We start from the raw sequence: 26,080 nt of genomic DNA on the forward strand, positions 1-26,080 counted from the left end.
ACTTATCTGGCTGTGCTGTTTTCCTAGTCGGCTCTGTGCAGGATGATTTCCCAAACTCTCCAGGCTGGACTGGACGTGGGCACCTGTCACCACCTTGCTTCCTGCTGCTAAACCCTTCACTGAGGTCCCTGATGGCCAGATCCCGACAGTTGTACCCTGCCCTGGATTTGAACAGGGAGGGGCCTCAGAGTGCTCAGCATCCCACCCCCTGCACCTCGCCCCCCCCCCCCCCCCCCCCCCGCCTTCAGGGACTCAGGCTCTCTGCGTTCAGCTGGGCTGGGAGAGGTGGGGTTGGTATATGTTTGCTCTCCTGGCCCACCTGGGGAGGGGATTTGGGGGCCAGGGCTATGGCTAGACAGTGGGATTCCAGCTGCTCTGGGGGAGTAGAGAGCCACTCGGGCAGCACTTTTAATTCAGGCTCTGGGAACTTATCTCATCTCCAAACCTGGCATCTTTCCCGTCTTCCCAGAGGATCTGGAAGGCAGCTCTCTGGGCACCTGGCAGGGGGTGGAAAATGGAAGCTCTGACAAGTTGTGGATAATAATAACAACAAGGAGTATACCAGTGACAACAGCCACATTAGGCTCTGGGCTGGGCCCTGAGCACGCGCCTCAGTAGTCCCCAAATTTCTGACTTTCACAGACCACCCTCAAGATTTTCATGTTATCTACCTTCTGCCTGAACTCTTATTTATTGATGTTTTATCAGACAAAACCCCCTTTAGAAACCTAAACCGTTGGCTTTTTAAAACTGTGGTGTGGGGTGCCTGGGTGGCTCAGTCGGTTGAGCGTCTGACTTCGGCTCAGGTCACGATCTCACGGTCCGTGAGTTCGAGCCCCGCGTCAGGCTCTGGGCTGATGGCTCGGAGCCTGGAGCCTGCTTCCGATTCTGTGTCTCCCTCTCTCTCTGCCCCTCCCCCGTTCATGCTCTGTCTCTCTCTGTCTCAAAAATAAATAAAACGTTAAAAAAATTTAAAAAATAAATAAGGGGCGCCTGGGTGGCGCAGTCGGTTAAGCGTCCGACTTCAGCCAGGTCACGATCTCGCAGTCCGTGAGTTCAAGCCCCGCGTCAGGCTCTGGGCTGATGGCTCAGAGCCTGGAGCCTGTTTCCGATTCTGTGTCTCCCTCTCTCTCTGCCCCTCCCCCGTTCATGCTCTGTCTCTCTCTGTCCCAAAAATAAATAAAAACGTTGAAGAAAAAAAAATTTAAAAAATAAATAAATAAAACTGTGGTGAAATATGCACAACCTAAAGTTGACCATCTGAACCATTTTGAAACGGTTTGCATGGCTAAGCTGTGGCATAAAGGACTTCCATATAATGGTACGGCCCTGCCCACCATCCGTCTCCAGAACTTTCACCTCCCCAGACTGAGACTCTGTCCCCATGAAACACGGACTCCCCACCCCCTGCCTCACCCCTGGCTCCCACCATCCACTCTCTGTCTCTGTGGACGGGACGCCTCTAGGGACACCAGACAGTGTTTGTTGTTTTGTGTCTGGTTTATTTCATTGAACACAATGTCCTCAAAGTTCATCCACGTTGTAACAGGTGCCAGGATTTCCTTCTATAAGGCAGGCTCCTTTATATTCCATTGTGTTGATATACCACAGTCTGCTGATCCGTTCTTCCTCCAATTGAAAACCTAAATCAGTTAATGAAAAAGAAACACAACTCTTTTATTTTGGAATAATTGTACACTCGCAAGAAGTTGCAAAAATTTCACAGAGAGGTCTCCTGTACCCTATATTCAGTTTTCTCCAGTGTACAGTTTCACAATCAGGACGTTTACATCAATTAATCTACAGAACTGATTGAGATCTCAACACCTGCTATATTCGTTCCTGTGTGTGTGTGTGTGTGTGTGTGTGTGCAATTTCTTCACATGTATAGATTCATATAACCACCCCCAGAATTATAAAGCTTAAATCAATTTATTTCCCTGCCATGAATGGGAAGTGGATGCACCAGCAGTTAAGGCAAACTTTGCACAGCAGCTCTGAGAGGCACTATTATTCCCATCTTAACGTTTTTATTTATTTTTGAGACAGAGAGAGACAGAGCATGAACGGGGGAGGGGCAGAGAGAGAGGGAGACACAGAATCGGAAGCTGGCTCCAGGCTCTGAGCCATCAGCCCAGAGCCTGACGCAGGGCTCAAACTCACGGACCGCGAGATCGTGACCTGAGCTGAAGTCGGACGCTTAACCGACTGAGCCACCCAGGCGCCCCTATTATTCCCATCTTACACACGAGGGAAGTGTGGATCTAGTCTCTCACTACTTTTGAGCTGTGTGACCTTGAGTAAATCACTTAACTTCTCTGGGCTTCCGTTTCTTTGCCAGTGACCTGGAGACGGTAAGATGCCAAGAACATTCAATGAAATAATACTGAATGCTAAGCACTTAGGAAAGAGCCTGGCACCAGTAAGTAGTCAGTAAAATGTACCACTGTTACTACTATTCCCACGGGTTGCCTTAAAGTTCGAGATCGGCTACAATAAGAAAACCCATTTTGCCATTTCTCTTGGGCCCACATTGGGCCAGGCACTGAGCCAAGCTCTTGACTGGCTTTATCTCTGTCTGCCTGGGCCTACCACCACCCTCCTAGTGTTACAGATGAGCAAACTGAGGCTCAGAGAGGTGGATTCACTTGCCCAGGAGGTCACACAGCTTAGGAAGGGGAGGAAGTCAGAATTCAAACTCAGGCCTTGCTGACTCCAAAACCAGAGCTTGCCACAGCCCTTGGAAGCCAGGCCCAGGGACCCCCAGACTTGGAACTCTGCAGATCCCTCCCTTCATGGGGGTTTTGCAGGTGGCCCCTGGTAGAAGCTGGGACACTCTGGGCGTAGTTTTGACCACCCGAGAGAAATGGCTTCAATCCAGCCCCGCCTTCCCATAGCACAAACAGGAAGACCAAGGCCCCCAGAGGAGAAATGATAGGGCAAGGTTACACAGCCAAGGACGACAAGGGAGCTGAGCCAAGCCCCTCGGGCTGGGTGTGCTGCCCTTGCCCCCGGTGTGGCGACAAGCAGCACAGAGCTTTGACAGCGTGGACGTAGTTCAGCCTAATGGGTAAGAGCCTAGAGTCTGGACTCAGCTGCCTGTTTCCACGTCGTGGCGTTTTCACCTTGCGTGCCTTCGGCAGGTGGCTTCTCTCTCTGCCTCCGTCTGCCCGCCTCCAAAGCGGGGGTAGCCAGGGTACTCATCTCCAGGGGCTCATTAATATTTTAAATCACCGTTCTCGTACCAGACCCCTAACTCCCACTCCGCATGGGTAGGGACGGGAGGCCCATGATCTGGCCATCCCGTGCCCTGCCTGGATGGTGCCAGCCCCTCGGCTTCTGCCCAGGGCAGCTGCCACCGCCACCGCACAGGTAAGCCGTCCTGGTGCAACCGGGGAGCGGTTCGGCAGGTTTTTCCTCCCTGCTGTGGAGCAACAGCTGCCCTCTGCCCGTCTCACCCGGCCCGGCCCTCCTAGGCTCTCATGCTGCTCTCCGCCAGACTCAGCCAGTGGGCAGCGGGCGCCACGTCAGGATGCCCAGCATCTTCGCCTACCAGAGCTCCGAGGTGGACTGGTGCGAGAGTAACTTTCAGCACTCGGAGCTGGTGGCCGAGTTCTACAACACGGTGAGCGGGCTGGGGGCAGCGGTCTCGCGGGACGGGGGGGTTCAAACCCCGGCTTCTCTACACGGCCGCTGGAGAATCCTGCTGGAGCGTTCACCTCTCTGAGCTTTCGTCCGTCTGTTAGGCAAGGAGTGCTGGCCTTTGTTCATTCATGGGGCATCTGTGGTAGGTTTTGGCAACGCAGCAGTGACCAGGAAAATAGCCAGGCTCCCTGTTCCCCTGGAGCGGACGACACGCATGGGACTCCAGGCATTCGCAAGACAGGGTGATGGTGCTCTAATGGGAGGTGTGGGGGCAGCCTTGGGGAGCGGGGAGGGCAGAGGTGATCCATGAGCCAGTGGCAGAGGGATGGATCAGGAAGGGCTTCCTGGAGGAGACGGCTGTGTCTATTTTGTTCTCAGCTGTTCCCCCAGCTTAGGTTGACCAACTCATTCCAGTTTGCTGGGGACTATCCTGGTTTCAGCATCGGAAGTCTCATGTCCCGGGGACCCCTCAGTTCTGGGCACAGTAGTCCTCTTTCCCCCCATCCTTGGTATGAGGCCATATCGGAAGGGCTCAAAATGCCTGGATGGCAGTGGCATTTCAGGAAAGCTTAGAAGACGCAAGCGGCCGGAGATTCATGTGGCCGTGCCTCTCCTCCTGCGGGGTGCTGGGGAGACTGCGGTGAATGAGGCAGGCCGCCCTTGGCCCTGGAGCTTCTGGGACGGTCGGTGGGTGGTGCAGGCAACGTGCTTTGCTCTGTGCCCTGCGCATACTGAGGGCGCTCAGTCAAAGGGGAGGCGAAAGATATGCCCGGGGTCACTGTGGCACTTAGAGCTAGGATTTGAACTTGGTGGGTCCAGGAGATGTTTTGGGGGCTTGGGGATTGGGAGCTCAGTCCCAGATGCCTCCCTCACTCTTGCCCTGTTACTTTGACCCCACCGCTTTCCAGAGCCGGGGGGAGGGGCACGGAAGTTTGAGATTCAGGGCTTCTCTGTGGTCTCCCTGTTTCTTGCTCCTCCTGGACAGAGATACTGACTCTGGTCCTCAGTGCTCTTGCCTGAAAAACGGGAGGGGGCTGAACGTGCCAGTCTCCGAGGTGGAGAAGAGGTTTGGGGTGTGGGACCCTTCTCCCTGGAGTCCCTGGCAGTCCACCCTGAGGTGGGGGCCCCAGAGAAGGCACCGAGAAAGGGCTGCCGTAGGGCTGGGCTGAGACCCCAGTCTAGCCGCACATGCCTACGCGAAACGCTCCTCTGTGCGTGGATTCGGGGAGGAGCGTTCAGGGAGCCTCCCTTCAGCCTGCCTCTAAATGCAGCCAATTGAGTGAGTGGGGGACACTTCCAGGGCGCAGGAGACATGGCTGTGACACATACCAGATGTCCACAGCGTCATCACCTGCATTTCCAGGTACTTATCAAACCGAAACAAAAGTTTCACAAAATAGTAGTTACCTTTCCCTGGTGTGAACACACTTGGATATTTTCTCTTCTATCACAAAGGCTCTGGCAGGGGCACGTGGGGGGTTCAGTCGGTTAAAGCGTCCGGCTTTGGCTCAGGTCACGATCTCACAGTCCTTGAGTTCGAGCCCCGCGTCGGGCTCTGGGCCGACAGCTCGGAGCCTGGAGCCTGCTTCGGATTCTGGGTCTCCCTCTCTCGCTGCCCCTCCCCCGCTTGCACTCTGTCTCTCTCTGTCTCTCTCTCTCTCTGTCTCTCTCTCTCTCTCTGTCTCTCAAAAATAAATAAACATTAAAAAAATTAAAAAGAAAAGAAAAGGCTCTGGCAAAACCACCAGAACTTAAGGAATTGAATGCAGATTAGGTTATAAAGGGTCTCCCCAAGATTCTCTCCTCTAAAACACTTCTGAGTAGCCCGAACCCATCAGCAGAGCTAATCAGTCATATAGGTCAGGGGTTGGCAAAGGTCTGCTGTAGACGCCAGATGTTAAATATGTTTGGCTTTGGGGGCCATACGATCCCTGTGGAAAGGACTCCGCTCTGCCATTGTACCTGGAAAGCAGCCACAGATGGTATATAAGCAAATGAGGGGGGCCGTGTGGCAATAAAACTCTATCTGTGGACACTGAAATGTGCATTTCATGTAACTTTCACGTGTCACAAGATACCATTCTTGTTTTATTTTTTTTTAACCATTTATTTTATTTTTTTTTTTTAATTTTTTTTTTTCAACGTTTATTTATTTTTGGGACAGAGAGAGACAGAGCCTGAACGGGGGAGGGGCAGAGAGACAGGGAGACACAGAATCGGAAACAGGCTCCAGGCTCTGAGCCATCAGCCCAGAGCCCGACGCGGGGCTCAAACTCCCGGACCGCGAGATCGTGACCTGGCTGAAGTCGGACGCTTAACCGACTGCGCCACCCAGGCGCCCCTTTTTTAACCATTTAAAAGCACAAATGTCATTCTTAGCTCGCAAGCCATGCAAAAGAAGACATTGGATAGAATTGGTACAGGGCCATGGTTTGCCAGCTTCTGATAGAATTGTATATACATATTGTATATAATACACATACACAATGTATAATATTTTATATTATACAATAATATATTTATTATTTGGTATATGATATACACACATATATAATATTCATAAGATATAATGTATTTATTACATATTGTGTATTATATGCTGTATATAATATAGTATATCTTATATGATATAACAATAATTGTTACATATACATAAATAATAAGCAGCCAACTAGAAAATAATAAGATCTTTTCTTTTTTGACTTCTCAAATCAGTAATTATAAAACCGAGTTTGTTTTGCAGCAAATGCGGGCACGCTCCTATCTCGCAGCATTCTGTGTGCAATGTGTCAAGTTGTGTTGAGATGTAGATGTACATCTAGCACCTTCACCGCCCCCACTCGGTCATTGAACCTCCAGGAACTTGCATCACAGAGATAATCCCAATGGTGAACAAAATTTATGTACAAAGTCCTGTCTGAGTCATTTGTAACTGCAATAAATGAATGAATAAATAAAAAGGAAGCCATAACACTTTCACCAACCTGTGAGGGCTCAGCACGTTCTGGCGAAATACCACAAAGCTCTTTAAAAGCATGTGTTTGCTCGAGGTATATAAATGAAGACAAAATATGTAGCAATATTTTTTTTGTTATTTTTTTTAATTCTGAAGTTAGCCAACATACAGTATAGTGTTGGCTTCAGGAAATAGAACCCAATGATCCATCACTTACATACAACACCCAGTACTCATCCCAACAAGTGCCCTCCTTCATGCCCATCCCCCACTTTTCCCTCTCCCCCGCCCCCCCCATCAACCCCCAGTCTGTTCTCTATACTTAAGAGTCTCTTGTGGTTGCTTCCCTCTGTGTTTTTATCTTATTTTTCCTTCCCTTCCCTCATGATCATCTGTTAAGTTTCTCAAATTCCACGTATGAGTGAAATCATATGGTATTTGTCTTTCTCTGACTGACTTATTTCTCTTAGCATAATACCCTTTAGTTCCATCCGTGTTGTTGCAAGTGGCCAGATTTCATTCTTTTTCATTGCCAAGTAGTATTCCATTGTATATGTAAACCACATTTTCTTTATGCATTCGTCAGTTGATGGACATTTAGGCTGTTTCCATCATTTGGCTACTGTTGAAAGTGCTGCTATAAACATTGGGGTACAAGTGCCCCTATGCATCAGCACTCCTGTATCCCTTGGGCAAATTCCTAGTAGTGCAATTGCTGGGTCGTAGGGTAGTTCTATTTTTAATTTTTTGAAGGGCCTCTGCGCTGTTTTCCAGAGCGGCCGCGCTGGTTTGCATTCCCACCAACAGTAGCAAGAGTTTTTTTAAAAGTTTATTTATTTATTTTGAGAGAGAGAGAGAGAGAGAGAGCACACGCACAAGTGGAGGAGGGACAAAGAGAGAGAAAGGGAGAGAGAAACTCCCAAGCATATTCCGCAGAGCCCGATGCGGGACTCGATCTCACAAAGCGTGAGATCACGATCTGAGCCCAAATCAAGAGGTGGACACTCAACCGACTGAGCCACCCAGGCACCTCTGAAGGATATTTCGCTTTCTCAATGCACTGCTCGCAGGGTTGGCTGAATCTGGGGCAAAACCCAGGGCCACATGATCAGGGAATAGAAGCAGGAAGGAGGAACCACTAGAGGACTCATCCCGCGTGTTGGCAAGTTTCACAGAGGAGGACACCTGGGAATCGGGTTTGAAGGATGAGCAGGAAGTTTTGCCAAGCAGGGTGGGAGTCAAGGAAAAGGGAGGGGAGGAGAGAAGGATGTACTGAGTTCTGGACACGAAAGGGGCTGCACAGTTAGGGAAGGGTAGGAGTGTTTCCGTGGCTAGAATATGAGAAGAAATGAAGACGAGCAAGTTTCGGTTGCTGAGTCGGAGTGTTTGAAATATGTCCCACATTTGCTGATAGACTCATTGGGCTCATGCATTCGTCCAACAAGAACGCCATAAACCAATGCGTGATGATTGATCCCGGGGTCCCAGAGATGCTATGTGCTCCCGGGCTAAGCAAGTGGGGGGTCCAGGGTCAGATCTGCCCCGCCCCATGGTTAGCTTGTGGCAGAGGGAGGGCAAAGGGACCAGAGGGAGCAGAGGGGGATGACCCACTAGGGCTGTGCCTGCTGAATGTGGAGGGGATCTCAGTGCTTGAAGAATGAGTAAGTGTCTCCAAGGCATACAGACCAAATGGGCCAGCAGAAGCAGAGGTCTTGAGGCGAGAGAGAACAGCATCTCAAGACACAGTTGGTTTAAAGCCAGAGCCCAGACTGCCGGTGGGGGAGGAACCGAGGGCTGAGGGAAAGGTGGGTGAGGTTTCCAGGTGCCAAATGAGGAATGCCAAGCAGAGGAGTGTGGGCTCCATGGTGAGGGCACCGGGGAGCCATGGATGACTTTTGAACAGCGAAGAGTCAATGATGTGGGAAGCGGCTGGGACACCTGCTTGCCCGCCATAGAGACAGGACAGGCCCCGGAGAGACAGGACGGCAATCCAACAGGAATAGAGGTCAAGGGTGTGGGAGGGCCTGGATTGGGTGGGGCAGGGGAGAAGTCAAGGTGTGGGCCGCTTCAGTCTGCTTCTGCTGGCATTAGCCTGGTGGCCTCCAGGTGTGGCCTCCTTCTGGGCTGCTGACAACTTAGGAGAGTTTCAAGTGGCAGGAGAGGAAGTTTCAAGCCTCCCCTCCCCCCCCCCCCCCCCCCCCCCCCCCCCGCCAGCTCTGAGAAGCAGCTGTGTTGCTGAATTTCTTTCCTGGGGTCCTGCCAAAGCTTCAGAAGCTCTGCGTCTCATCCTCTCCAGAAAGCTCCTTCTCAGATGCTTGGGTACAGGACAAAGGGGGGGGATGGCTGGACGGGGGTGTGGGGGGGATTGGATAGGCAGGGGTGCAGGGGTGGGAATGAGTGGGAAGCGTATGGGGGTGGGTACAGTGGAAGGCACAGAGCGATCCGAGTGGGAGCCTGCAGTGCCCACACCTCCTACCTCTTTCTGCAACTGAGCGTTTCTGCTGCTGGCCTTTGCAGGGCGAGGGCTTCAGCCCCTCTTCTCTGAATGCTGTGTGGTGCAGGGGGAGACCTGTCCCTCTCTGGGCCCCTGGCTGTGAGTAGCAGGTCCCATGAGTTTTATTTTATTATTTTATTTAAAAGTTTAGGGGCGCCTGGGTGGCGCAGTCGGTTAAGCGTCCGACTTCAGCCAGGTCACGATCTCGCGGTCCGTGAGTTCGAGCCCCGCGTCAGGCTCTGGGCTGATGGCTCGGAACCTGGAGCCTGTTTCCGATTCTGTGTCTCCCTCTCTCTCTGCCCCTCCCCCGTTCATGCTCTGTCTCTCTCTGTCCCAAAAATAAATAAACGTTGAAAAAAAAATTTTTAAAGTTTAAAAAAAATGTTTATTTATTTTTGAAGGTGAGAGAGACAGAGCATGAGCAGGGGAGGAGCAGAGAGAGAGAGAGAGAGAGAGAGAGAATCCAAAGCAGGCTCCAGGCTCTGAGCTGTCAGCACAGAGCCCGATGCGGGGCTCGAACTCATGAGCCGTGAGATCATGCATGACATGAACTGAAGTCAGATGCTCAACCGACTGAGCCACCCAGGCGCCCCTGTTTTTTTTTTTTTTTTTTTTTTTTTACTGTTTGTTTATTCATTTAAGAGAGAGCATGCAAGCAGGGGAGGGGCAGACAGAGGGAGGGGGGAGAGAGAGAATCCCAAGGCGGCTCTGCACCTTTAGCATGGAGGCCGATGTGGGGCTTGAACTCACCAACCTCGAGATCATGACCTGAGCTGAAATCAAGGGTCAGATGCTTAACTGACTGAGACACCCAGGTGCCCCCGTGAGTTTTAAACCATACCTCCCTCTTCTGTATTCCTTCTCATCGAATTCACAGCAAAAGCATTTGTGCCAGCCGCCCCGCTCCCGGAAAACGACGAGGGGCATGGTTCCTGCTCTCAGAGAGGGCAGACACTAGTAACTGAATACTTGCACACAGTGGTGATCGTGCCCATGACACATGCTGGCCCAGACTCGATAGGTCCCTCTGGACCTCTTTTCTGCTTCGGAAAAAGCCTGCTGGGGGGTGACAGAGGGGTCCAACGCAAAGAGATAACGGCCCCTCCATTTTGTGCATGATGCAGCAAGAATTGGGACAGCCACTGTTCCAGGCTCTGGGGGCACAGAGATGACCAACGCAAACCAAAATGCCTCCCCTTATGGGGCTGGTGTCCTGGGTGTGGAGGAGACAAAAAATAAACGGAAGTCAAGGGTACAGCATGCCAGGTGGTACTGGGAAGAAAGAAAGACTCCTTCCCTCCCTCCCTCCCTCCCTTCCTTCCTTCCTTCTTTCCTTCCTTCCTTCCTTCCTTCCTTCCTTCCTTCCTTCCTTCTTTCCTTCCTTCCTCCCTTCCTATTTATTCAGCAAATATTCGCTGAGTACTTATTCAGAAAGGGAGCAGCTGTGGGGTACTAATAGTAATTAACTCACAGGACCGTGGAGAGGACGAAACAACTGCTGGGCATCCCAAATATTCGTCCACACAATGGACTACTCCTCAGCCATAAACAGGAGGGAGGCGCTGATGCCACAACGTGGATGAACCCTGGAAACAGGACGTTCCGTGAGAGAAGCCAGCCACCAAAGGCCACGTTTGGTAGGATTCCATCCACGTGAAATGCCCAGAAGAGTCAAATCTGCAGAGCCGAAGGAGCAGATTCGTGGTTGCTGGGGGGCGGGGGGAGGAGGGAGTGCTCATGGATACAGGGTTTCCTTCCGGGGAGGTGAGAATGTTCTAGAATTAGAGAGTGGTGATGGTTGCACAACCTCATGAATAGTAGAGTAAAGCCACAGACTTGCACACTTTATATATTTATTTTTAAAGGTAATTTATTTATTTCTGAGAGACAGCGCATGTGCGTACGTGCACGAGCTGGGGAGGGGCAGAGAGAGAGGAGAGAGAGCATCCCCAGCAGGTTCCACGCTGCCAGCCCAGAGCCCAATGCGGGGCTCGATCTCGTGAACTGTGAAATCATGACCTGAGCTGAAACCAAGAATCGGGTGCTTAACGGACTGAGCCACCCAGGCGCCCCCGGGCTTCACACGTTAGAAGAGCGAATTTGAGCCTATGTGATTTATACCTCCATTTGGAAAAAAAAGAAAAAAAAAAACAGATCTAAAAAAATGTACAGTTCTTGGTACATCCCAAGCATTGAATAAAGTTGTTACTATTAGAAGGTAAACATGGCCAGAGACGCAGAAGTGTTGGTGTATTACCTTCACTTAACAGGTAGCACTTTCCGTATGACCCCCGGAGCAATTCTAAGAAGTAGGGACTCTTTATTCTCCACATTTTACAAGTGGGGGGTAAAGGCTCAGAGAGTGTACGTTTCTTTGCCAGGGTTGCACAGCAGGTAAATAGCACGGGCCCAAAAGCTGCATCTGCCCACCCGGTCCCAGAGTCTCTCACTTAATTAACCACAGCATCGCGAGGCCGCTCAGTTACTGTGTGATTAAGAATTAATTATGTGTTTCTTAATTCACGCAAGTAAGTCCCGTTCAGGGAGGGTCTGTGGCTGCTGCTTTAGCTGCACACCCCCAGCCCTGCCCCCACATTCACGTGCATACGTTGAGTGGATGCGGAGGGGGGTCCTCGACAGGTGACAGAGCTTTGGCGGTGGGGAGAAAGAGCTTGGGGGTGTTTCGTTGATTTGATTGATTCGGCAGCTTTTGTTTCTGGAGCGCTCGGTGGGTGTTGGGGACACAGCCAGGGGTCGAATAGGTGGGTATTGTCCTCACGGAGGTCACTGTCAAGGTTGAATCGGTGGAACCCACAAATGAAACGACGGGTGGGAGAGAAGCCGTTTGTGGGGGGCGGGAGGGGCCGCTTGGGTGGCCGGGGTAAGTGAGAAAGGGGTTCCCCCACTGCCTTTTCCCAAGGCCGGGGTGGGCAGTCAATTCTAGTCTGTCTGCCGCCCTCCCTTCTCCCCGCCTTTCTTCTCTCACTTCTTCCTTCTTCCAGACCTGAGGCACCCAGCCACATCTATTTGCCAGAGACCCTGCAGGGTACCGGTGATCAAAAGAGCAAATTATTCCAGAATCAAAGCAACACAGCAGCCACGATAGCACCCGGGCCAGGCGCATGGCTACGTTATTGACGTGTGTTCTCTGCACACATCATTGTCTGCAAAAACTTTCTGAGCACCTGCTGTGTGTGAGGCACCGCGCTAGACCGTGGAATTGCACGGCAGTGAGCAAAACTGGCCCCAGAGCCCTTGGTTCTCTAATCCTCACTGTGGCGCTCGGAGGTAGAGAAGGCAAATGAGGCCTGCCATGTGTCCCAAACCCCGACTGGATACACCCGTGAAGGCAGATTGTGTCTGGGGGCTCCGTTGTGGCATTTGAACAACATTGTAGGTACTGAAGGAATGGTTGGTAAGCAAACAATGAATGAGTGAGTGACTGAGTGAATGAATGAATGAATGAATGAATGAATATGAAGACACCTGCTGGGGCTGGGGCCCAGAGAGTCCAGCTCTTGGTCCTGGGCAGGTGCGTCTCCAGCCTCACAGAGTCTGGGTGGGGCCAGGGGTTGGGAAACGGGCTGGCCCCAGGCAGGGAGGCAGGCCCTGGCAGAGGGCAGTCTCTGATGGTATCAGAGACTCTGGAACCAGTTGGAGCCCATTAATCAGAGGCTCCGCCCATTGCTTTGCCCTCATTCTGCACGCTCAGGGGCGTTCTCGGAAACTTCAGCCTTGGGTTCTGCTGACCCCCAAGCCTGGAGCAAGGAAACCAAGATAAGCCTGTTACTGTTATCTCCCACAACGACGACAGCCGCAGCAGGCCCTTGCTATTTATTGAGCTAGGACCACATCCCTGGCAATGTAGTCTTTCAGTGACTGGCCTCACACGTTCCCCTCCAACAGCCCCCACAGTAGCATTAATTATGCTCCCCCATTTTACTGATGCAGGAAAGGGAAACCCAGAGACATTACGTCACGCAGCCAGGGAGCAGGGACGCTCCCTCTTAATCATTGCCACCCGTCTAGTCCTCTTGTCTCTTAAGGCGGGGGGTATAAGCAAACTCGGGAGTCCCCCAGAGCTGTGAGACCTCAGGGAAGCCACTCCACCTCTCTGAGATCCAGTTTTCCCATTGCCAGAAAAAGAACTACAAAGCCACCCGTTGGGGGGATGGGGAGGCGGAGCAGGGGGCATGCGAGGATTAAAAGCAATGTCTACAAAAGCATGCTGTCAACAGGTGAGAAAGTGACAGTGCTAACGCCTTCCATCCGGAATGTTCCAGGCACAAGACATTCTTCTGCCAAGTGTTTTCACGTATGTGACTGGTGATCCGTGTAAACCTGTTTTGAGGTCCAGTCAACAGGAAATATTTCCTGAATGGGGAGGACACAGCCCCTGTTCTGAGAGCCAGGTTTAGTGGGAGAGCGAGACAGTTCCAGAACTGGCGGACAAACGTTAGGACAGAGGGACACAGCACAGCGGGAGGCCACCTGACCCTGCCTTGGGGAATTGGGAAGGCTTTATCGCAAAGTGATGCCCAGGTGACAGGTGGAGGTGTAGTTGGCCTGGCCAAGAGGGGTAAGTGGGGACAAGGGATGTTCCAGGCAGTAGGGACGGCACGTGCAAACTTCTGGAGGTTAAGGGGTGAGAGAAAGTATGGCTCATTTGGAAGAACTGGGTCATCCCTCACACCTAGATGATAAAGTTGAAGGTGGAGAGAGGTGAGTCATGGAGGGAGTTTATAAGTCAAGTTTAACAGTTTGCATTTTATTTATGGGAGTCACAGATGTGTTTTAAATGGAGGGTTTAGAGTTTGGGAAACTGGTTGGTTCAGCATCTCTGGCCATGCTCGATACACCCTAAGGGCTGGTGTTTGAAGGCAGAGGGAATGTAGGATTTGTTTGGGATTTTGCCCGTATTCAGTATCCATGGCCCCATTTTCCCTATGATCCCCTAGCTGCCCTTCTCCAACTGGTTATGGTCTCAGTGGGGTGGTCAGTCAAGGAGCTCCCCCTCCTCTGGCCAAGGGGGGGTGTGGTCCCGGCAACATCTCCAGAATTTGATGAATCTTGGGCCTGGATAGAACAGCTACAAAGTTGCCCAAAAGCTGCCTCCTGAAGAGACTGTCCATTCAAGGCTCAGAGCTGTTGTGGTTTCTGGTTTTCCTTGTCTTCCGCAATTCTTTTGATTAATGAGTTCGCCATAATAAATGACTGAATGATAACTAATTTAATGAGTAATTACATACACACATATTTATATTTGTGGTAAAAGTTCGCCAAATTCATTTCCTGTTGCTTGCTACCAAAGAACCCTAGCTAATATACCAATGGTGGTGGTTTTGCTGGATTGAAGAAATAGAAAGCTAGCTTAAGCAAAAAAAAAAAAAAAAAAAAAAAAAAAAAGAACAAACCAAAGAGGAAAAACGCATTGGCTAGGTACCGGGGTATCTCAAAATGGAAAGATGAGTTGCTTGGGAAGGCCGAGATCCAAGGCAGGTCTGGAGGATTTAGCTCCAAGGCAGACTCCCCGTGGCCTCAGTCTTGTGTGTTTGTGGTGGCGAGATGGCTGATGTATCTTAAACATCGAGACAATATCCCCAGATCTTAGGGAACTGACAATGGCGTGACACAATCTTGGTGATTCCCAGGCTTTGCGTTCGCTCCAAGTTTCAAATTCCCAAGAAAATCTGATTGGCCCAGTTTGGGATAGGCGTCTACTCCAGTGGGGGGGGGGCGGGGGGAGGGGACAGGGCTCATGATTCAGACACACCAAGTGTGTCGTCATTGTGAGCTAGGTGGCCATGCCAGACATGTGTTTGACTTGTCTGTTGGTGGGCATCAGACACCTTGGCGTGGAAAACAAGGACATGGAAAACGATGGAACCAGACCAGTTCCACTCGTGCCAAACCAGTTTTCCAAGGGTCCTCATGGTGGCTTTTGAGCTGGTTTGCCATCACCCAAGGAGAGCCATGGGCTTCCCTAGAATCAGAAGGACGCCTGCCTTGGGACACCTGCCTGGTGCCCAGGACCTAGGCTCCTAGAGGGTGGCCTTGTACCAGGTAAATCATTTCCCTATACCCACCACTGCGCTCTGTAGTTTTTTTTTTTTTTATTGAGGTGTAGTTGACACACAATATTATATTAGTTTTAGGGGTACAGCATAGTGATTTGTCAATTACGTATGTTCCACAATGCTCACCACGGTAAGTATAGTTACCATCTGTCACAACGCAAGGTCATTACAATATTATTGACTGTACTCCCTGTGCTGTACTTTTTAGCCCTGAGACTTATTTATTTTGCAGCTGGAAGCTTGTATCTCTTTACATAATCTGCCTACCCCTCCCCCCCTCCCCTCTGGCAACACCCAGATCCTTCTCTGTATTTATGAATTTGTTCTTTTTGTTTGTTTGTTCGTTTGTTTTGTTTTTAAGATTCCACATAAAAGTGAAATCACACAGCATTTGTCTTTCTCTGTCTTATTGAACTTAGCATGATACTCTCTAGGTCCATCCATGTTGTTACAGATGGCAAGGTTTTATGCTCTTTTACAGCTGAGTAGTATTCCGATGTATGTATAGACCACATCTTCTTTATAGGTTTTAAAGATTTGGGGGGTGCCTGGGTGGCTCAGTCGGTTAAGTGTCCAACTTCAGCTCAGGTCATGATCTCACAGTGGGTGGGTTCGAGTCCTGCGTCAAGCTCTGGGCTGACAGCTCAGAGCCTGGAGCCTGCTTCGGATTCTGTGTCTCCCTCTCTTCCAAATTAGCGTTTTTGTGTTTTGGGGGGTAAACGCTCAGCAGCAAAATAACCGATCATGTGGTATTTCTATTTTTAATTTTTTGAGGAGCCTCCACAGCGGCTGCACAATTTGCTTTCCCACCCACAGTGCACAAGGGTTTCCCTTTCTCCACATCCTCCCCGACATTTGTTATTTCTTCTTCCCTTGTTTAATACTCGCCATTCTGACTGGTGTGGGGTGATAGCTCATTGCTTTTGACTTGCACCCTAGTCTTCAGGACGTTGAGAAATAACGGAGTGCCTTAGTTAACAGGGCACTGTTTCTTCACTTTCTAAGATGGGATTCAGGCAATGAAAGAGACCTTTACAAGAGGAAGATTTTATTGGGGAGAGAAGGCTGCAAATGAGTGAGCAAGCAGGCTGACCTCACATTTTTTTCTTTTCTTTTCTTTTCTTTTTTTTTTATATGTTTTTTATTTATTTTTGAGACAGAGAGAGACAGAGCATGAGCAGGGGAGGGCCAGAGAGAGAGGGAGAGACACAGAATCTGAAGCAGGCTCCAGGCTCTGAGCTGTCAGCACAGAGCCCGATGTGGGGCTTGAACCCACGGACCGTGAGATCATGACCTGAGCGGACGTCTGCCGCTCAACCGACTGAGTCATCCACGCGCCCCCCCCCCCTTTTTAAATATATGTGAGAACACCTTTTTTCTGAGCTCGTGTGAGATACTCTCTGTGGCCCAGACATATCTGGGGGAAACTTTGAGGGGTGTTGAAGTCCTGTATCAGCAGTCAGGGACTCTGAACCCCTGGAATTCTGGTGCAAACGTTCTTGTCACCTTAATTGTACTCATAGACTAGTGAGACCTGGGGACCTCTGGGTCAAGGACACAAAGAGGTAGCAATAATGCAGATGTCAGAAATGCAGATATGGAAGGTTAGAGCATTGATTTTACCTCCTCCTAGTTAGTGGGTGGGGGGAGTATGAATCCAATCCCACGTCACTTGGACCCAGAATCCCAGTAACTGGTATTCTTTGGTTTCAAATGAAACAGCCCACTAAAACCAGCTTAACTAGAAAGGATCATATCTGATTATTTTTTGAAATGGAAGTCTGGAGGTAGATGGTTCTGGAATAGCTGAATTCAGCAACTCGACATTATCAAGCCCTTTGGCTCTGCCATTCATAGGGAAATGGTTCTCAAAACAGCATCCAGGGACACTGTGGGTTCTCTAGACCTTTCAGAGGTTCCTCGAGATGAAAATTATTTTCATAATAACGTGAAGATTTTATCTGCCTTTTTCACTCTAATTATCTCACCAGGGTACCGTAGAATCTTCTAGGGGCTTTGTGATGAGTGATGACATCATCTCTCAGATGGCCAAGGGAATGTGTGCTGGTGTAGTCCTGCATTTTGAAAATTTCTCAGTTTCACTTTCTAATGTTTATTTTTTTTTTTGACAGAGAGAGAGAGAGAGAGAGGGAGAGAGGGAGAGAGAATGAGCGGGGGAGGGGCAGAGAGAAAGGGAGACACAGAATCCGAAGCAGGCTCCAGGCTCTGAGCTGTCAGCACAGAGCCGACGCGGGGCTCGAACTCACACACCATGAGATCATGACCTGAGCCGAAGTCGGACGCTTACCTGACTGAGCCACCCAGGCGCCCCCCTCAGTTTCACTTTCTAATACAGCAAATCCTGATAAATGTAGCTCACATTAATGAAAAAAAAAATAGATTCATTTGCATTTGGATCCCATTGGTCAGACCAAGTCACAAGGGCTCAGCGAGTTGCAAGGAAGGCTGGGAAATGTAGTCTTTAGTTGCGTCGCTGTGTCTTAAAGTTGGGGATCTTATTTCTAGAAGGAAAAGGGGGAGAATGCATGCTGCAGGAAGTCAGTAGATAGACTTTGCCACATTCGTTGAATGAATGAGTGAATGAACTCATAGAAAAACGGAGTGACGAATCTACTGATGACTGGTTGACTGCCAATATCAACTGACCGATTGCCAGACTCTGGGTTCCTTAACTGCCTGAAAGAGGGCAGATGACCAATGGCTAAGGACTGAGGGTTTCCTCCTCTGCCTCCGCTTCTGACGACCCCCTCCCCATGTCCTGCTCTTTTCCAGTTCAGCAATGTCACCTTCTTCATCTTTGGGCCTCTCATGATGTTTCTGATGTACCCCTATGCCCAGAAACGCTCCCGCTGCATTTATATCACTTGGATCCTCTTTATGGTCATAGGTAGGTGGGGGTCTGTGACACTGGGGTGGCGGGGGTTGGGGAGACAGCCCTCTTGACCACCTACCTTTGTCTCTTGCTCCAGGCCTATTCTCCATGTATTTCCACATGACGCTTAGCCTCCTGGGCCAGCTGCTGGATGAGATTGCTATCCTGTGGCTGCTGGCCAGTAGTTACAGCATATGGATGCCTCGCTGTTACTTCCCCACTTTCCTAGGAGAGAACAGGTGGGGCTGGGGCCGGTCCTCTGTGGGTCCCATCAGAGCCCATCTGAGTTCCTTGGAATCCCTCCCCCGACCAGCCGGATCAGGGCTTTCTCCCGACCTTATCTGACTTAACTCCTCCTCTGGAAATCCTCCCCTGATCCTACCTGGATAGTTTGGTACCTTCTCCAGAATGTGTCTAAACCCACCAAACCCATACTTAAGCTTACCTGGGCCCCAGGGACCTCTTCCATGAGCCTATCACCTGGGCTCCCTGGAACTTTCCTTGGATCCTCCTGGACCCCTCTCTTGACCCGAGACCCCTCTGAATCTCTCTCCTGATGCTATTTGACCCACCTGAGGCTCCCTGGACCCCTCTTCTGATAGTGTCTGGGGCCAACGTAATTCCTTCCTTAATCCTACCTGACTTCCCTTAACCCCTTGTCTGGCCTGGGCCCTGGCACCGTCTGCTGAGCTGACTAAGCCCTTTGAGCTGCCCTGAGACCCTCTCATCACCCTATCCACCCCCTTCAGACCCTGCCTCGACCCTTCTTGGGACCCTCTGCTGAGCCCACCCGGGAGCCTCAAGATCTTTTTCTGAGTTCAGTTGGGCTCCCTAGAACCCCTTCCCTTTGCTCATCTACCTCTGCCGCAAGATCTCCTGATCCTGCCTAACCACCCCCCCCCAACCCTTCCAGTCACCCTCCCACAGCTGAGTCCTTCTTCCCTCAGGCCCCGGTTCACCTGTCTGGTCCTCATCACCACGGTGGTCAGCACCTTCCTGTCCTTCCTGAGACCTGTGATCAACGCATACGCTCTCAACAGCATCGCTGTGCACATCCTCTACATCGTGTTCCAGGAGTATAAGAAGTGGGTAGTGGCCGCAGGTGCCTGCCCGGGGAGGTGGCTCCCATCACCCTCCAGGCACACCCCCCCCCCCCGCTTACTCATTGATCCCAGCCCCAGAGTGCTCATTGACTCCAGGCTCAAGGAGAGGATATGCTTTCCGCAAGATCATCTACTAACAAGGAATACTCTTGGGATTGGAACCTAAGGCTGTCTGATAGCAGAACTTGTCCTTTGCATCATGAAAACCCCAAACATACGTACAAGCAGAGACTATTGCACCATAAACCTCCGTGTGCCCACTAACCAGCCTCGACAACTGTCAGCGTTTGCGTTATGCATTCCCCCAGATTCCATACACTGGCACCTATGAACTTTTCAGGATTTAACCCTCCTAATTAAGAGGGTTTTTTTTTTAACCCATACTAGATCTTGACAGGATGGGGGGGGGGACTCTCAAATGGGGCCATTTGAGGAGAGCTGAATAAAAGTCTTATTTACAAAGGAGATAGCCCTGTGCTAATAAGCGTGGGCTCCTATGACCATCAGGATACCTGGGTAGGGGTATTGGGAGGGAGTGATTACAAGAGTCTGGAAGGAGAGAGCCCTGTGGAGAGGGCCTCCTTAGCAAGAAATGTCACCTCCAGTTGCTGGTTGCAGCTAGCCTGAGTCAACCCCACATGGAGGAGGCCAGAGAAACAAATATTCTAACCGTACTCTCCCCGTATCCTTTGGTTTCTTGCGGGGGTGCTCCATTGGCCAACCCAGCTGGAAACCATTGGCTACTCCAACTGGAAACCATTGGCCAACTCAACTGGGAACCATTGGCTATCCAACTAGAAGCCATTAGCTAATCTAACTGGAAGCATTCAGTCCACACAACTCAGCATCCCACCTCCCTGGGGCATAGGGCAGACCGGAGAGCGTCAGGGAAGGATCTAGAGGGACAAATGTTAGATATGGCGCACACAGTGCTAACCAAGTTGACAATACCCAGATTGAAGTGATGTTGCCTCAGTTTCTCAAGATGTCTTCCTACAACTAGTCATGTTGAAAGCGGGATGCAAACACAGTCTCTTAGGTTTTCTTTATATCATAGCAGTCTCTGCCTCCCTCCCCTGTCTTCCTGCCTCTGATTTGATAACAGAAAAGCTTCATCATTTTCTCCTGTAGAATATTCTAGATGTAGCTGTCTGCTTCCTGTGTGGTGTCTTTCGTTGTGTTTATAGATATAGATATAGATATAGATATAGATATAGATATAGATGATATAGATATAGAATAGATATAGATAGATATAGACACATATTTGGTATTTCCTGAAAATTAATATTTAGATCTGGATTTAGGTTTACATGTTTTTAGGCCAGAATGTGTCATGTGTGGTTCTGGGTGCTTCTTTTTCCATCCCATTAGGCCCCCATAACGAGTGGTTATTCCACATCTAGTGCTATTAAGATTGATCAGGCCCATAATTCCTCCTGCAGTGATTATCTGGAGTTCCTCCATTAAGAAGGACTTTCACTCATCAACCTTGAAATACGCTTTGCACAGGAATGATAGGACTGATCATTGAGTGTTTCCTTTAACTGATCCATTTCTAGCGTAATGAGTTGGGGCCTTACCTGAGTAGGGACCCTGGAAAGTTTTTAAAAAGTATTATTATGAACGCATGGATGTTTACGTCCTAGAGGTGTTTCGATCCATTGCAATCACCTATTTTTAACTTTTTATTTTGAAGTGATTGCAGACTCCCGGCAAGTTTCAAAAATAGTACAGAGTTTTGTGTCTCCTTCCCCCAGCTCCCCCCAGCCTCTCCGATGGAGTGTCTCGTGTAACCGTAGTACAGCCTCAAAAGGAGGAAATTGACGATGGTATTTTTTTTTTAATCTTTAACGTTTATTTTTGAGACAGAGAGAGACAGAGCATGAACAGGGGAGGGGCAGAGAGAGAGGGAGACACAGAATCGGAAGCAGGCTCCAGGCTCTGAGCTGTCAGCACCGAGCCCGACACGGGGCTCGAACTCACGGACCGCGAGATCGTGACCTGAGCCGAAGTCGGACACTTAACCGACCAAGCCACCCAGGCGCCCCTGACGATGGTATTAACTAGACCTCAGAGTCTGTTCAGATTTCGCCAGTGCTTCCTCACTGTTCTTTTTCTCGTGTGACGTTCAAACTGTCCCGTTTTAGACTAGGGGGCAGGGCCCGCACTGTAAACTATAAAGGAGTCGTTGCCTCACCATAGTCCCTCATATGCTCTTTCCTGAAGGACACGGAGTCAGCTTTGCTGCTGGGGAAACAGATTCTGAGCGTGAGTCGTCCCAAGAGACGTGGCCTCCAGGGAATTTACCCTCCCACATATGGACATGCACGTTCTCATAGCCACACGGACAGGAATTCTCCTGCACTGACTCACAGTTGTGCACACACGCAGAGCCCCGAACTCACAAACAGGGAAGGGCTAGTTGATTAAGAAATCCGCAGTCCGACAAGCCTGGCTCAGCCCCCAGCTCCACTTGCTGGCTGTGTAACCTTGGGTGCGGTTAGAGCGATACCTTCATCTCGCACACCTGCTCTCTCGTCTACAAAACGAGAATCATAGCGTTGCTGTCAGGGCCGAGTTTTGATCTGAAGGACTTTTATTATTGTTTTTCAAGTCTATTTATGTTGTGTGTGAGAGGTAGAGAAAGAGCGTGCGTGCAGGAGAGCTCGGGAGGGGCAGAGAGAGGGAGAGAGAGAGAATCCCAGGCAGGATCGGCACTGTCAGCACAGGGCCCGACGTGGGGCTTGAACTCACGAACCGTGAGAGCATGACCCGGGATGAAATCAAGAGTCAGAAGCTTAACCAGCTGAGGCACCCAGGCGCCCCTCACCCGAAGGACTTTCAGAACTGTGCCTGGCATCCTATAAGTGCTCAGCAAACGTTAACAACGAGCACAAATTGGGCCCCCTCCCCCTTGTGCTCTTGGTCATTCCCTGCTCCCGGCCTCGTCTCCTTGGATGGAGGAATTTCCCATCAGCCCCTTCAGGCTCTGCTATCTGAGCCAGGCTCTGATCTTCCTCCTTCTCTCCCTAGGACCAACAACGAGGAGCTTCGGCACATAATGGAGGTGTCTGTAGTGTTGTGGGCTTTCGCGCTGACCAGCTGGATCAGTGACCGCGTGCTTTGCAGTTTCTGGCAATGGATTAACTTCTTTTACCTGCACAGCATCTGGTAAGGACCTGCCCTGGCGGTACGGAGCCCCGGAACCAGAAAATCTCAAGATGCCAGAGCTTGGAGCAGGAGCCTGGGGGCAGAGAGGGGAGGCACAGATACTGGGAGTGCCTCTGTGTGTGTGTGTGTGTGTGTGTGTGTGTGTGGTGGGGGGGGGGCTGCTGGTTTCAGTCAAGGGTCAAGTCCAGAAGGTGCCTTTGGAAGGTCAGGACCCGTGAGAGGTCAGGACCCATGAGAAGTAAGGAGAGAAGCAAGGAGGGGGCATCGGGCTAGCTCGGGGACATCCTGTGCCCTCACCACCTCCTCCCTGCTCCCCACAGGCATGTGCTTATCAGCATCACCTTTCCTTATGGCATGGTTACCATGGCCTTGGTGGACGCCAGGTATGAGATGCCAGGTCACACCCTCAAAGTCCGCTACTGGCCTCGGGACACGTGGCCCGTGGGGCTCCCCTACGTGGAAGTCAGTGATGACAAGAACTGCTGATGTCTGCCAGCTTCTTGACCAGCCACCCACCCGCCAAGTCAAGTCCCCTGTGTCTTGAGGAAGGAGGACTGGATCCGGAGTCCGAGAGACACTCACGGTTCTTTCCTCCAGCTCCCTTTGCCCTTCCTCCTCGTCCTGCGCGGCCCCGCCCCAAGACAGGGGACCTTGCGACCCTTCCGTGCAGTAGTCTGATGACCTGGGGGAGCTGCCCGGCATAGGTCCACTCCACGACCCGCCCTTATTCTCTTTCAGTTCCTCTTTTGTGTTCACTTTGTGAGGCTGGGTCCCCACGGGCTGCGATCACCCGGCATCCACTGCGAATGGCCTCAGGCGGGGGCTTGGTCCCCGGGCATCTCATAAATAGCGGTGGTCACTGCTGGACCTGTCCTCGGCCATGCAGTGAGCTCGCGGTTTGTGACTTCGAGCCCCGCGTCGGGCTCCGTGCTGACAGCTCGGAGCCTGTTTCCGATTCTGCGTCTCCCTCTCTCTCTGCCCCTCCCCCGCTCGTGCTCTGTCTCTCAAAAATAAATAAACATTTAAAAGAAATATAAAGAGCACCAGGCTCGGAGTCGGGCAGAGCTAAGCTTGAATCCTGCTCCGTGATTTCCTAGTTGTCTCATCTGGGGGAAGTGATTTTTCCTACCTTTGAAACGGAAGCATCTTGTCTGTAATATGAAAATGTGCTTTGCATCTGTTTTCCCCTTCGTTCATTCACCTCTTCGACAAATGCGCGTGGAGTTGGACAGATGCTTTATGTCTGACACCACCCATTGCTGATACGAGACAGCAAAGACATACGATGTCCCTGCTGTCACGCGGAGACACCTGTTGGACAAATACAAAGACACAGAAGGCATTTCCAGACACTATAAGTGCTGACACGGGGATAAAGCAGGTGATGTCTCAGAGAATCGTGAGGTGGGGAAGCAGCCCTTTCAAGTGGGTGCTCGGGGTGGGGGTGGGGGGTGTGCTTTCCGGATGAACTTCCATGACCAGAGGAGACCGGCCATCCTGGAGAACTTGGCAAGGCCGTGCTGGGGAGAGAGAATGGCAGGTGTGTAACTGCCAGGGTGTGGATGAACTGGAGGTTAGGAAAGGGCAAGAAATTCGTAACCGGAGGGCCCGGGCTGGGTTTGGTACCCATGGGCCACTTGACATTCTTTGCAAAGGAAGATTGTCTGGCATCCAGGCCATCGCTCACTCCCAGAGGAGTAGAGGCTAGCCCATCGGGCCTCTGTCCTGCTGGAGAGCTGGGCTAGCCTCCGCTCTAATTGAAAGCCTCTACTCTACTCACGTTTATTGAGTACCGTGTGCTATATGCCAAGGACACACATCATCGAACCTAACCCCCCTCCCACAGCCCTTCAGATAGACACAAATATTCTCGTTTTATAGATGTGTCTCAGAGAGGGCAAGTAACTTGCCCAGGACCACACAGCCCGGATGTGAACCCGGTCTGTCCTTCCCCCAAAGTCCCTCGCCCCGCGGTTAGTCAGCTGGAGGATCGAACCGGGATCTCAGGCCCACTGCCTCCAGAGGCCTGTGGGATTTCTCGTTCTAGAAGCCTGAGGTTCTTCACCTCTGGTCCCAGAATGGATGGTGGTAGGAAGAGAGGGGCAGAGAGGGGAGGGTGTTTCTGCCAACTTGCAAAATTGTCTGCAAAATGTCGCCTCGGCATTTTCAGTGGGGGAGAGGAGCTGTGCTCGCAAGAGAGTCTCTAGAGGGACGTGAAGAACCTTAGTTCAAAACTTTGAGTGGAGGTAAATCTGTTCCCATCCCTCCCACCCAAGCCTCTGTCCCTAAGTGCATGGCAACAGTGTGTCCCCAACCGACCCCTCCTCACAGCCTCCTCTTGGGGCATAGAGGCAGCGGGCAGGTGGGAGGCCTGGATACTGGGCTCGTCTAACTTGAACTAGCTGTGTGATCTTGGCAAGTCCCGGGCACCATCAGGGAGGACTCTTTGTAGCAAAGGCTAAAGCGTTGCACTCCAGCTGGCTGAACTGACAAAAGGACAATCAGCATATAAACATTTGAGGTGAAGAAGCAACCTGCAGATACGGCCGGGTCCAGGCTTCCGAGTGACATCACCAGGGTCGGTCTCCCTCCACCCTTCTGGTCTACCTCATGGTGGGGGGGGGGGGGGGGGCGGCTTTCAGCAGCGCTAGGCTTCACATCCTTCCAAATTGAAAAGTACATACTGAAGCTCCAAGGGGACATGCTCAATGTCATTAGAGAAATGTAAATCAAAGCCATGAGATGCCATTTCGTATCTATGAAGTTGGTCATAAATAAATTTAAAAAAAAAACCAGAAAAATGAACGTGGAGAAAATGGGACACTTGCACATTGCTGATAGAAATGTAAATTGATGGGGCACTTGGGTGGCTCAGTCGGTGAAGCGTTCGACTTCGGCTCAGGTCACGATCTCACGGTTCATGGCTCAGGTCACGATGAGTCATGAGTTCGAGCCCGGCGTCAGGCTCTCTGCTGACAGCTCGGAGCCTGGAGCTGCTTCGGATTCTGTGTCCCCCTCGCTCTCGTGTCTATCGGGGGATGAATGGATAAACCAAATGTGGTGTGACCATACAATGGAATATTATTCTGCTATAAAAAGGGGTGAAGCACTGAACACACGATGCTCTGAGACAGAAGCCAGACACAAAAGGCCACGCGGTTTGTGATTTCACTGATATGAAATGTCCAGAACAGGCAAAGCCACAGACACAGGAAGTGGATGTGTGGGTGCCAGGAGCTGAGAGGAGGGAACGGGGAGTGACAGCTAATGGGGATGAGTTTCCTTTTGGGGTAAAGAGTATGTTTTGGAGCTAGCTACGGATGGTGGTCGCAATGCCACTGAATTGTATATATTCTTTAACATCATTAACGGTTGGTTTTATGTTATGTGAGTTTCTCCACAACTAAAATTTGTGAGCAGCTCCCAGAGCCGCTCTCAGCCGGTCTTAGGTCATGCCCGACCCCACTAAACCAGTCCCGGGAGCCAGAGAGGCACAGTCCTTTGATTGGCTGGGTTGGGACCTGTGCTTCCTCTTGCCAGGAGGGAGCCCCCCTCTAACTGGCGTCTGAGAGGGGCAGGTGGGGGCGAGTGGGGGTTGGGGGTTGAGCTTCCCCCTCAAGTCGTATGCCCTGTCATGGGTTGGCATTCTCCCGGAAGGGCTGCCATTTAAAAATTCACACCAAAGGGACTTACAGGCTCATATTGGCTCTGGCTCAGGGATTGTTTCACAGTGAAAAT

At 50.9% G+C, this 26,080-nt stretch overlaps 1 protein-coding gene and 1 long non-coding RNA gene across 5 annotated transcripts; one reads left to right on the plus strand and one right to left on the minus strand.

Annotated features, from left to right (window-relative positions):
* Window positions 1-1,481: 1,481 nt before the first annotated feature.
* LOC147583840 (uncharacterized) lies at window positions 1,482-4,210 on the minus strand. Its single transcript, XR_015248561.1, has 2 exons — window positions 3,126-4,210; window positions 1,482-1,643 (listed from the first exon to the last, which is right to left on the minus strand). It is a non-coding gene; the product is annotated as an uncharacterized LOC147583840 (long non-coding RNA).
* ACER1 (alkaline ceramidase 1) lies at window positions 3,443-23,518 on the plus strand. Of its 4 annotated transcripts, none has more exons than XM_086699325.1 (6): window positions 3,443-3,625; window positions 17,971-18,080; window positions 18,163-18,304; window positions 19,013-19,150; window positions 22,205-22,342; window positions 22,663-23,518. In XM_086699325.1, exons 1-6 carry the CDS (start codon window positions 3,483-3,485, stop codon window positions 22,826-22,828), a joined length of 837 nt encoding a protein of 278 aa, XP_086555451.1. In that variant the 5' UTR covers window positions 3,443-3,482; the 3' UTR covers window positions 22,829-23,518. The 4 variants fall into 4 exon arrangements, with proteins under 4 accessions (XP_086555451.1, XP_086555448.1, XP_086555450.1 ...); XM_086699322.1 differs by having other exon boundaries at window positions 3,456-3,625; window positions 17,966-18,080; XM_086699324.1 differs by lacking the exon at window positions 3,443-3,625 and adding an exon at window positions 3,661-3,787 and having other exon boundaries at window positions 17,966-18,080.
* Window positions 23,519-26,080: the final 2,562 nt, after the last annotated feature.

The sequence above is a fragment of the Puma concolor genome, chromosome A2, assembly GCF_028749965.1.
Source record: "Puma concolor isolate L17-30 chromosome A2, mPumCon1.1.hap2, whole genome shotgun sequence".
NCBI classification, from domain to species: Eukaryota; Metazoa; Chordata; class Mammalia; order Carnivora; family Felidae; genus Puma; species Puma concolor.